Source organism: Oncorhynchus clarkii, chromosome 21 (assembly GCF_045791955.1).
Source record: "Oncorhynchus clarkii lewisi isolate Uvic-CL-2024 chromosome 21, UVic_Ocla_1.0, whole genome shotgun sequence".
NCBI lineage: Eukaryota > Metazoa > Chordata > Actinopteri > Salmoniformes > Salmonidae > Oncorhynchus > Oncorhynchus clarkii.
Window position 1 is genome coordinate 44,842,358 of NC_092167.1, and position 10,891 is coordinate 44,853,248.

Sequence of the window (10,891 nt, forward strand, 5' to 3'; positions counted from 1 at the left end):
ATACTGCACACCATGTTACTATACTGCACACCATGCTACTATACTGCACACCATGCTACAATACTGCACACCATGCTACAATACTGCACACCATGCTACTATACTGCACACCGTGCAACAATACTACTACACACCATGCTACTATACTGCACACCATGCTACTATACTGCACACCATGCTACTATACTGCACACCATGCTACAATACTGCACACCATGTTACTATACTGCACACCATGCTACAATACTGCACACCATGCTACTATACTGCACACCATGCTACAATACTGCACACCATGCTACAATACTGCACACCGTGCTACAATACTGCACACCATGCTACTATACTGCACACCGTGCTACAATACTGCACACCATGCTACAATACTACTACACACCATGCTACAATACTGCACACCGTGCTACTATACTGCACACCATGCTACTATACTGCACACCATGCTACAATACTGCACACCATGCTACAATACTACTGCACACCATGCTACAATACTGCACACCATGCTACAATACTGCACACCATGCTACAATACTGCACACCATGCTACAATACTACTACACACCATGCAAATATACTACTACACACCATGCTAATATACTACTACACACCATGCTAATATACTACTACACACCATGCTACAATACTACTACACACCATTCTACAATACTACTACACACCATGCTACTATATCACTACACACCATGCTAATATACTACTACACACCATGCTACAAGACTGCACACTGTGCTAATATACTACTACACACCATGCTACAATACTACCACAAACCATGTTACTATACTACTACACACCATGCTAATATACTACTACACACCATAAGTATAAGTATATTTCAAGGTATAATCCAACATCTAGATAGCCAATACATCTCTGTTGCTAGGCATGTGCCCTCATCGTCCCAGTACCAGCCCAGAAACGCTGTACTCCTCCACACATCTTCCAGTCTTCTTATCAGTCAGGAGAAACCTTGAGATTAAGAAGTGCAGATTCTTTCAGCCTGCCGCAGTCCACTAGTTTCAGAAACGGGACTTCTTTGTACTTTGCCTCTGGCCACAAATACATTTGCACATAAATCATTCAATCTAAACCATAACACGTTACTTTCCACTGCTAGACCTCTTGACTTTTACACATTTTGTTACATTACACCCTTATTCTGAAATATATATATTTTTTAATCTTAGCAATCTATGCACTTTATTTTTAATACCCAGAGAGAATATACAAAATAAAAACTTGAATGAGTAGGTGTGTACAAACTTTTGACTGGTACTGTATGTAAATAAGGTATTTCTGTTTTTAGTTTCTAAAAATCTGTTTTCACATTGTCATTGTGGGGTATTGTGTGTAGATTGCTGAGAATTAAAAAAAATGGAATCCATTTTAGAATAAATCTGTAACGTATTTTTTTGTTTGTTGAAAAAGTCAAAAGGTCTGAATACTTTCCAAATGCACTGTTTTAAACATACTAAAAGTTTCAAGTAATTTAGTCAGTTTCCAACAATACTCTTATTCACTTCCCGGTGCTGTAACTTCCTCTCTCTACTGGTATCTTAGTGACACTACCGGACAACAGTAAACAGTAGATGCTAGTACACCACAAACCCAACTGGTCCACAACACCACAATTTATTGTCAAAAATAACAACGGCAAGGCTCAATAAAGAACCACAGGCCAATGCTACGGTAGGCTACGTGCATCATTAAAGCACATGTCAGTGAACAGTTGTTTAGCATAGGCAAACAAGAAACAAAGTAGCCTTCCATGGAAGCATTGCTCCATCACAACCAAAAAACTGTGGTGTGATGACCACCATTGCAATGGCACCTGTACACTTCTTAGCGACTGTGTTTACATGCAAGGAGTCACTAAGAGAGATTTTTTTTTTACTGGGTCATAAAAATGAACATTTTGATTAAAATAAATCCTTGTAGATGAATGACAGATTATTTCTTTAAATCTAAATGAATTTCCAGTAAAGAAATACAGAGCTGTTAGGATGGTAATCTGACATGAGATCCATGTGCTTGCAAATGGGACTTTCACCTGAACCATTCATTGATGTCAATCTACAGAAATTCCAGTGATCAGATCTCAAGTCTGAATACTGTCTATAATGACTGAGGAAAAAGAGCATCTCTCACCATGTTGTTTATTAATATTCCAAATGAACCATCAAGTCTACAGTTGAAACTAGGTTCTAATATATAAACTAACAAAAGAGATTCAAACAATGAACAATGTTAAAGATTTTTAAGATCACATACTATTGTAAAACAAAATGAATATATGATAAAACAATATTCTGTATGATAAAACAATTAACTGTATCTCAGATAAATACCTGTTTCAGTTAAACTGAGACAATCTGGACCAGTACAGATTATTAATGTAAATAAAAAGAGAAATGTAAGGAGAACATTTAACATAATTAGAGTTCTCTCTTTGTCATCATCCTCTTCATCTTCTTCTCCTCCTCTTCTTTCTTGGGAGACCCCTCTTCCTCCTTGTGGAAGACCTTCCCATCAGGCTGCTTTTTCCATGTCACTTTGGTGTCTGCAGGTAACCCCTGCTCCTTCAGCTTGTTCCTTATCTGGAGAAACACACACAAACACAGTATTTTTAATTCTTCAATAGTTATTCTTTCTTGACTTCAATCATTTCACTCTATGAGGAGATGATGCTTATAACGTTCCTGTTTCACACATGTACACGTGTGTTTTAATATACATGTGTGAATTGGAAATGTTTTTTTGTTGTTGCATATCCCAACTCTCCCTGAGGCACCCACAGAGCGCGGGGTCACGGTCAGGAGAAAAGGTCATCTACAGACTAGGACCCAGACCAGAGAGGTCTGTACAGTTTAAATCATTACTGAGTTGGTTCTTCATGAACAGGGTGAAACTCACCTCTTGTACGATGGCGTCTTGAACAGCAGGCTCTCTGAGGTTCAGATGTTGATCCCTTTGTGTCATCTTCACTCTCACCACCTGTCTCTTCAGTTGAAGAGCCTCTTCAAAAAGTCAATATACAGTGAGTGCAAATGAAGTGAGATAAGGGAGTTAAGGCAATAATTCAGGCTTCAAACATAAAGATATAAAACTGTATTTTTTTGTGAAGAATCAACAACAAGTGGGACACAATCATGAAGTGGAACGACATTTATTGGATATTTCAAACTTTTTTAACAAATCAAAAACTGAAAAATTGGGCGTGCAAAATTATTCAACCCCCTTAAGTTAATACTTTGTAGCGCTACCTTTTGCTGCGATTACAGCTGTAAGTCACTTGGGGTATGTCTCTATCAGTTTTGCACATCGAGAGACTGACATTTTTTCCCATTCCTCCTTGCAAAACAGCTCAAGCTCAGTGAGGTTGGATGGAGAGCATTTGTGAACAGCAGTTTTCAGTTCTTTCCACAGATTCTCGATTGGATTCAGGTCTGGACTTTGACTTGGCCATTCTAACACCTGGATATGTTTATTTTTGAACCATTCCATTGTAGATTTTGCTTTATGTTTTGGATCATTGTCTTGTTGGAAGACAAATCTCCGTCCCAGTCTCAGGTCTTTTGCAGACTCCATCAGGTTTTCTTCCAGAATGGTCCTGTATTTGGCTCCATCCATCTTCCCATCAATTTTAACCATCTTCCCTGTCCCTGCTGAAGAAAAGCAGGCCCAAACCATGATGCTGCCACCACCATGTTTGACAGTGGGGATGTTGTGTTCAGCTGTGTTGCTTTTACGCCAAACATAACGTTTTGCATTGTTGCCAAAAAGTTCAATTTTGGTTTCATCTGACCAGAGCACCTTCTTCCACATGTTTGGTGTGTCTCCCAGGTGGTTTGTGGCAAACTTTAAACAACACTTTTTATGGATATCTTTAAGAAATGGCTTTCTTCTTGCCACTCTTCCATAAAGGCCAGATTTGTGCAATATACGACTGATTGTTGTCCTATGGACAGTCTCCCACCTCAGCTGTAGATCTCTGCAGTTCATCCAGAGTGATCATGGGCCTCTTGGCTGCATCTCTGATCAGTCTTCTCCTTGTATGAGCTGAAAGTTTAGAGGGACGGCCAGGTCTTGGTAGATTTGCAGTGGTCTGATACTCCTTCCATTTCAATATTATCGCTTGCACAGTGCTCCTTGGGATGTTTAAAGCTTGGGAAATCTTTTTGTATCCAAATCCGGCTTTAAACTTCTTCACAACAGTATCTCGGACCTGCCTGGTGTGTTCCTTGTTCTTTATGATGCTCTCTGCACTTTTAACGGACCTCTGAGACTATCACAGTGCAGGTGCATTTATACGGAGACTTGATTACACACAGGTGGATTGTATTTATCATCATTAGTCATTTAGGTCAACATTGGATCATTCAGAGATCCTCACTGAAGGGGCTGAATAATTTTGCACGCCCAATTTTTCAGTTTTTGATTTGTTAAAAAAGTTTGAAATATCCAATAAATGTCGTTCCACTTCATGATTGTGTCCCACTTGTTGTTGATTCTACACAAAAAAATACAGTTTTATATCTTTATGTTTGAAGCCTGAAATGTGGCAAAAGGTCGCAAAGTTCAAGGGGGCCGAATACTTTCGCAAGGCACTGTAGCAATTAAACACTGGAATGGTAGATGTGCAGAAGATGAATGTGCAAGTAGAGATACTAGAGATACTGGGGAGCAAGATAAATAAATAAATACAGTATGGGGATGAGGTAGGTAGATAGATGGGTGTTGGAATTATTATGAATAAACAATATCCCCATTTTAAATGGAACTGTAACTAAGTAAACTTATACTCTGTTTTATTATATCTGATTAACAATATGAGTTCATAAGAAGGGATTGTGTGACACGGACAAGGAGTAATTAAAGTTAATGAACACCATTCCAACTAGGAAGAAACGAATGGGTTGGGGACTGTGTAAACACATATCAATAATGTTGAGGGGTCAAAAGTTACCTGGGAGTGTGTTAGTAAGTTAGAATGAACTTTTCACCTCACTTTGTCCCGGTCGAGAGGAGGGGATTCTGTTAAAGCAATGAAATGACGTCATGATCTGTATATAAACTGTTGCTCGTGGTTAAGTGGCAGCGCGCTCCGAGAATAAATTATGTTACCTATTATTGAAAGACTGGTCTGCGTCTATTTTATGCAAACAAGAATCTTATAAATTCTCATAAAATAGATTAAGGGTTTTCAATTGATGAAAGCACATTGGCATAATTAAATTACAGTAACAATGGGCTGTTTACAGATGGGCTATGTACAGGTGCAGTGATCTGTGAGCTGCTCTGACAGATGATGCTTAAAGCTAGTGAGGGAGCTATGAGTCTCCAGCTTCAGAGATTTTTGCAGTTCGTTCCAGTCATTGGCAGCAGAGAACTGGAAGGAAAGACGACCAAAGGAGGAATTGGCTTTGGGGGTGACCAGTGAGATATACCTGCTGCGCGTGCTACGAGTGGGTGCTGCTATGGTGACCAGTGAGCTGAGATAAGGCGGGGCTTTACCTAGCAGAGACTTGTAGATAACCTGTAGCCAGTGGGTTTGGCGATGAGTATGAAGCGAGGGCCAACCAAAGAGAGCGTACAGGTCGCAATGGTGGGTAGTGTATGGGGCTTTGGTGACAAAACGGATGGCTGCATCCAGTTTGTCGAGTAGAGTGTTGGAGACAATTTTATAAATGACATCACCGAAGTTGAGGATCGGTAGGATGGTCAGTTTTACGAGGGTATGTTTGGTATTGGAGATGCTTAATGTGAGTCTGGAAAGAGTTTACAGTCTAACCAGACAGATAGGTACTTGTAGTTGTCCACGTATTCTAAGTCAGAGCCGTCCAGAGTAGTGATATTGGACGGGCGGGCAGTTATCGGTTGAATAGCATGCATTTAGTTTTACTTGCGTTTTAAGAGCAGTTGGAGGCCACGGAAGGAGAGTTGTATTGCATTGAAGCTCATCTGGAGGTTAGTTAACACAGTGTCCAAAGAGGGGCCAGAAGTATACAGAATGGTGTCATTTGCGGGGGTGTATCAGAGAATCACCAGCATCAAGAGCGACATCATTGATGTATACAGAGAAGAGAGTCGGCCCGAGGATTGAACCCTGTGGCACCCCCATAGAGACTGCCAGAGGTCCGGACAACAGGCCCTCTTATTTGAAACACTGAACTCTATCAGAGAAGTAGTAGGTAAACCAGGCGAGGCAATCATTTGAGAAACCAAGGCTGTCGAGTCTGCCAATAAGAATGTGGTGATGTGGTGATCATCAACCTGGACAAGTCGAAAGTCTTGTCCAGGTTGATGAATATGGCTGCACAGTAATGTCTCTTATCGATGGCGGTTATGATGTTGTTTAGGACCTTGAGCGTGGCTGAGGTGCACCCATGACCAGCTTTGAAACCAGATTGCAAAGCGGAGAAGGTACGGTGGGATTCGAAATGGTCGGTAATCTGTTTCTTAACTTGGCTTTCGAAGGCCTTAGAAAGACAGGGTAGGATAGATATAGGTCTGTAGCAGTTTGGGTCTAGAGTGTCTCCCCCTTTGAAGAGGCTAGTAATAGGGGTTGCAACAATTTCTGCAGATAATTTTAGAAAGAGAGGGTCCAGATTGCCTAGCTCAGCTGATTTGTAGAGGTCTAGATTTTTCAGCTCTTTCAGAAGTGTTTTAGGGAGCGTTTGACAGTGATGAGGGGTGGTCGTTTGGTCGCAGACCCATTACGGATGCAGGCAATGAGGCAGTGATCGCTGAGATCTTGAATGAAAACAGCATTTGGAGGGCGAGTGAGTTAGGATGACTGAGGGTGCCCGTGTTTACGAATTTGGAGTTGTACCTGGTAGGTTCATTGATAATTTGTGTGGAATTGAGTGCATCAAGCTTGGATTGTAGGATGGTCGGGGTGTTAAGCATGTCCCAGTTTAGGTCACCTAGTAGCATGAGCTCAGAAGATAGATGGGGAGGGCAATCAATTCACATATGGTATCGAGGGCACAGCTGGGGGCAGAGGGAGGTCTATAGCAAGCGGCAACAGTGAGAGACTTGTTTCTGAAAGGTAGGGAATAGGAGTGGAGCTAGGCACTGCAGGGCCTGGATTCACCTCTACATCACCAGAGGAACAGAGTAGGATAAGGGTACGGCTGAATGCTATAAGAACAAAGGAGCAGGTTTCTGGGCACGATAGCATAGATTCAAGGCATAGTGTACAGACAAAGGTATGGTAGGATGCGAATACAGTGGAGGTAAACCTAGGCATTGAGTAATGATGAGATATATATATATCTATAGTCTCTAGAGACGTTTAAACCAGATGATGTCATCGCATATGTAGGAGGTGGAACAATATGGTTGGTTGGCATATTAAACAGGGCTAGAGGCTCTACAGTGAAATAAGACAGTAATCACTAACCAGGACAGTAATGGACGAGGCATATTGATATTAGAGAGAGGCATGCGTAGCCAAGTGAACATATGGGTCCAGTGAGTGGTTGGGCTGACTGGGGACACGGCGATTCAGACAGTTAGCAGGCTGATGCTAACATGCTAACAGTTAGTAGGCCGGGGCTAAACAAGCTAGCAGTAAGCAGACCGGGTTAAAAAGCAAGCAGTTAGCAGGGGCTAGCAGTTAGCAGACCAGGGCAGGCAAGCTAGCAGTTAGTAGACCGGGGCTAGCAAGTTAGCGTTTGGGGGACGTCGCGATGGGGGTAAGTCTGTTTTTGCCTCTTCTTGAGGTGACGTCAATTGACCAGTCATGGAGTTAGTAGGGTTCCAAGTAGCTCTAGGTAGCTAGCAGGTTAGCAGAATGGGCCTTCAGCGGGCGTAGCGCCTGAGGGGCCTGTTGGAATCCTAGGGTAGATTATGTTTGTATTCTAGTCGTAGAGGATCGGTGGGGTTCCGTGCCCCATACCGGCAGTAGAAGGTGTCCGGATATTGTAGCCCAGGAGTAGTCAAACGTTAGCCAGGAGTAGTCAACCTTGGTTGCAGTTAGCTAGCTGTGATGATCCAGATGAAAAGGTTCAGAGTTTGTGGTAGGAATTTGGGGATATGGAGAGAAAAATAGGTCCGTTATTCTCTGGTTTGAAACGCGTTGTACGAACTGGCGAGAGCTTTCCGAGCTAAAGGTTAGCTGATGACCGCTAGCAGTGTTTGGCTGACTGATAGCTGGTAGCTAGTTAGCCAGCGAGCTTCAGAAGAGGTATTCCAGTCCGGAGGTAAATAGAAATACTTTAGGAAAAAAAACAGATCCACAACACATTGGGTGAGGCGGGTTGCAGGAGAGTATTTTTGAAGTTGAGGTTTAGAAAATATATTTAAAAGAACGAGAAGAAAAATACATATACACATGTGACGAGACAAGACAAAGACGTCTGACTGCTACGCCATCTTGGATTCAAATGACTGAAGTAAATCTTGGGGGAAACATTACAGTTCTCCTGTCATCATTATATCAGGTAGATCAGGTGGAGAATATGGTAACTTACCATAGCAGATGAAAGGCTCGTAGTTTTCACAGGGCGTATTTATCCATTTAGTATAAAAAGAAGAAAAGCGATAAGAAGACACCCGAGTGCAACTGAATTTCTGATCTGGTATGAACCATCCTGGCCACCAGTTTCTGAATGAGGAGTCACTCTGGTCTGACCATCTCCAGGAGTCTAGAAACAGGCCGATCCACACAGGAAGTCCCCTCAGTGTTATCTTCTTATTTATCTCTGTGTTCTCAGTCTGGTTCCTCACTCTGACCAGGTCTGTGTGATACTGTCTGCAGTAACTCTGAGCATCTATCCAGGTCTTGTTCTCCTGAATTAAGACGTATGTTAGGTTGGTGTCTTGTTTTCCTGCAAAAGTAAAATGTAATAATCAATACAAACATCCAATGAAATATCATCTACAGTACGTTGTCATTGATTTGATAACAGATCAATAACTGATTAACAACTTAAAGCTATCATGTGTCTATGTTTCAACTCAATGGCAGCTCCAGCACTTAGAACAGGCTTCATCATTAGTATGTAAACACTCACCATCATAACAGAGGAAGTGATGCTGGTCATCACAGGAGGTGTTGTTCCACAGACCAGATGTACTCATAAAAGCACAGTTACCATTTTGGGGCGTCCCAGTGTCCCAGTTTCTGAACTCAGTCTCCCCCTCTCTGTAGAAACGTCTGTCTGCCAGAGACCAGTGCCACTTCATTGAGTCTCCCTTCTTCAGTCCGATCCAGAACCAATCATCAAAACTGACACTGGTAATCAGCCTGTTCTGGTCCTCCATGTCATCTACTGTAGCCAGATCAGTGTAATGTGCTCTGCAGTAACTCTGGGCTTCAGTCCAGTTCATATAGTTGGTAATGAAGTGATACTGATGAAGACATGAGGAAGGTGTGTAGAACCCTGTGAACAGAATAATGATTCATGAGGGACATTTTATCCATCAACCTTTCACCCCCAACCACACTATCTTCGCATCTGTTAACATATAGTACAGTACACCTTGGTGTGAAAACACACAAGCGTGCGCACGCACACTCACACACGTGTCACACACACACAAACTCACATCTTGAACTGACCTGAGATTAGGAGGGTGAGGTACAAAGAAGTTTCCATCAGTGTGATGTGATCAGAGACTCAGAGAGTTGTGTTCCAAGAGATTTCAAAAGGTACCAATTACATCTGAAATGTAACCAGAATGATTGAAAAAAAACTGGGTTACATTAATTTCTCTACATTAATGCTAAAAATATCATACATTTTTAACATGGCCTCACCGGTTGTTTGTAGGAAAGTCTGTCTCGCTCCGTCTATCTTGCTCTCTCCAGATCTCTCTCCTTCTGTGTCTATCTCCCCTGCTTGGTCCTATATACATCTTAAACTGATACTCATTGCTTTGAATTTGCTTTTCATATTCTGTTTCCAAACAGGGGTATGCAAAATGGAGTAGACATTCTCATAACGTTATTATCTTAGTCAAACAAACATGTGCCATGTAACATCTATCACTATGGCAACAGGGTTGGACAAAGTTTAGGAACTGTTTTTTGAAGGAGGAATTCATGAAAATAAATTGATTCTAATTAGTCACAGTACCAACTGAACCTGGGTCGTCAGCTCACCTCAAAACTGTATTAGCCTACTGTGCCAAAGCACAAGCTTGGATCTTCACCAGTTACCATAGCCACAGTCAGAAACTCTGCCAATTTCTCTATTAATATCTGATGTTAACCCTAACCTTAACCACACTGCCAACCTTATGCCTAACCCTAACCTTAAACAAGTCAAAAGTCAACATTACGTTCCCCACGAATGATGCATTGCCCCCCATTGGACCAAATGAGATATCACATGACTAACACATTTTAGTTAACACTGGAATGTGAGATGTAATCTACACCTTCATTAGGAACACTGGAATGTGAGATGTAATCTACACCTCCATTTGGAACACTGGAATGTGAGATGTAATCTACACCCAACAGTAAATATCATAACCCAACAGTAAATATCCTAACCCAAAAGTAAATATCCTAACCCAACAGTAAATATCCTAACCCAACAGTAAATATCCTAACCCAACAGTAAATATCCTAACCCAACAGTAAATATCCTAACCCAACATTAAATATCCTAACCCAACAGTAAATATCCTAACCCAACAGTAAATATCCTAACCCAACAGTAAATATCCTAACCCAACAGTAAATATACTAACCCAACAGTAAATATCCTAACCCAACAGTAAATATAATAACCCAACAGTAAATATCCAAACCCAACAGTAAATATCCTAACCCAACAGTAAATATCCTAACCCAACAGTAAATATCATAACCCAACAGTAAATATCCTAACCCAAC

At 41.4% G+C, this 10,891-nt stretch overlaps 1 protein-coding gene across 1 annotated transcript; it reads right to left on the bottom strand.

Annotated features, from left to right (window-relative positions):
* Positions 1-1,766: 1,766 nt before the first annotated feature.
* Positions 1,767-9,872, bottom strand: LOC139379096 (C-type mannose receptor 2-like). The gene is made up of 6 exons (XM_071121905.1): positions 9,806-9,872; positions 9,608-9,710; positions 9,060-9,428; positions 8,517-8,873; positions 2,953-3,056; positions 1,767-2,636 (listed from the first exon to the last, which is right to left on the bottom strand). Exons 2-6 carry the CDS (start codon positions 9,642-9,644, stop codon positions 2,475-2,477), a joined length of 1,029 nt encoding a protein of 342 aa, XP_070978006.1. The 5' UTR covers positions 9,645-9,710; positions 9,806-9,872; the 3' UTR covers positions 1,767-2,474.
* Positions 9,873-10,891: the final 1,019 nt, after the last annotated feature.

Bases quoted from the DNA above. Each gene is read 5' to 3' on its own strand.
- LOC139379096 (XM_071121905.1), bottom strand. From the start codon at position 9,644: ATGGAAACTTCTTTGTACCTCACCCTCCTAATCTCAG. The intron at 8,874-9,059 runs GTGAGTGTTTAC...TTACTTTTGCAG, and splicing joins TCACTTCCTCTGTTATGATG to GAAAACAAGACACCAACCTA. The intron at 3,057-8,516 runs GTAAGTTACCAT...GACTTTTTGAAG, and splicing joins CGAGCCTTTCATCTGCTATG to AGGCTCTTCAACTGAAGAGA.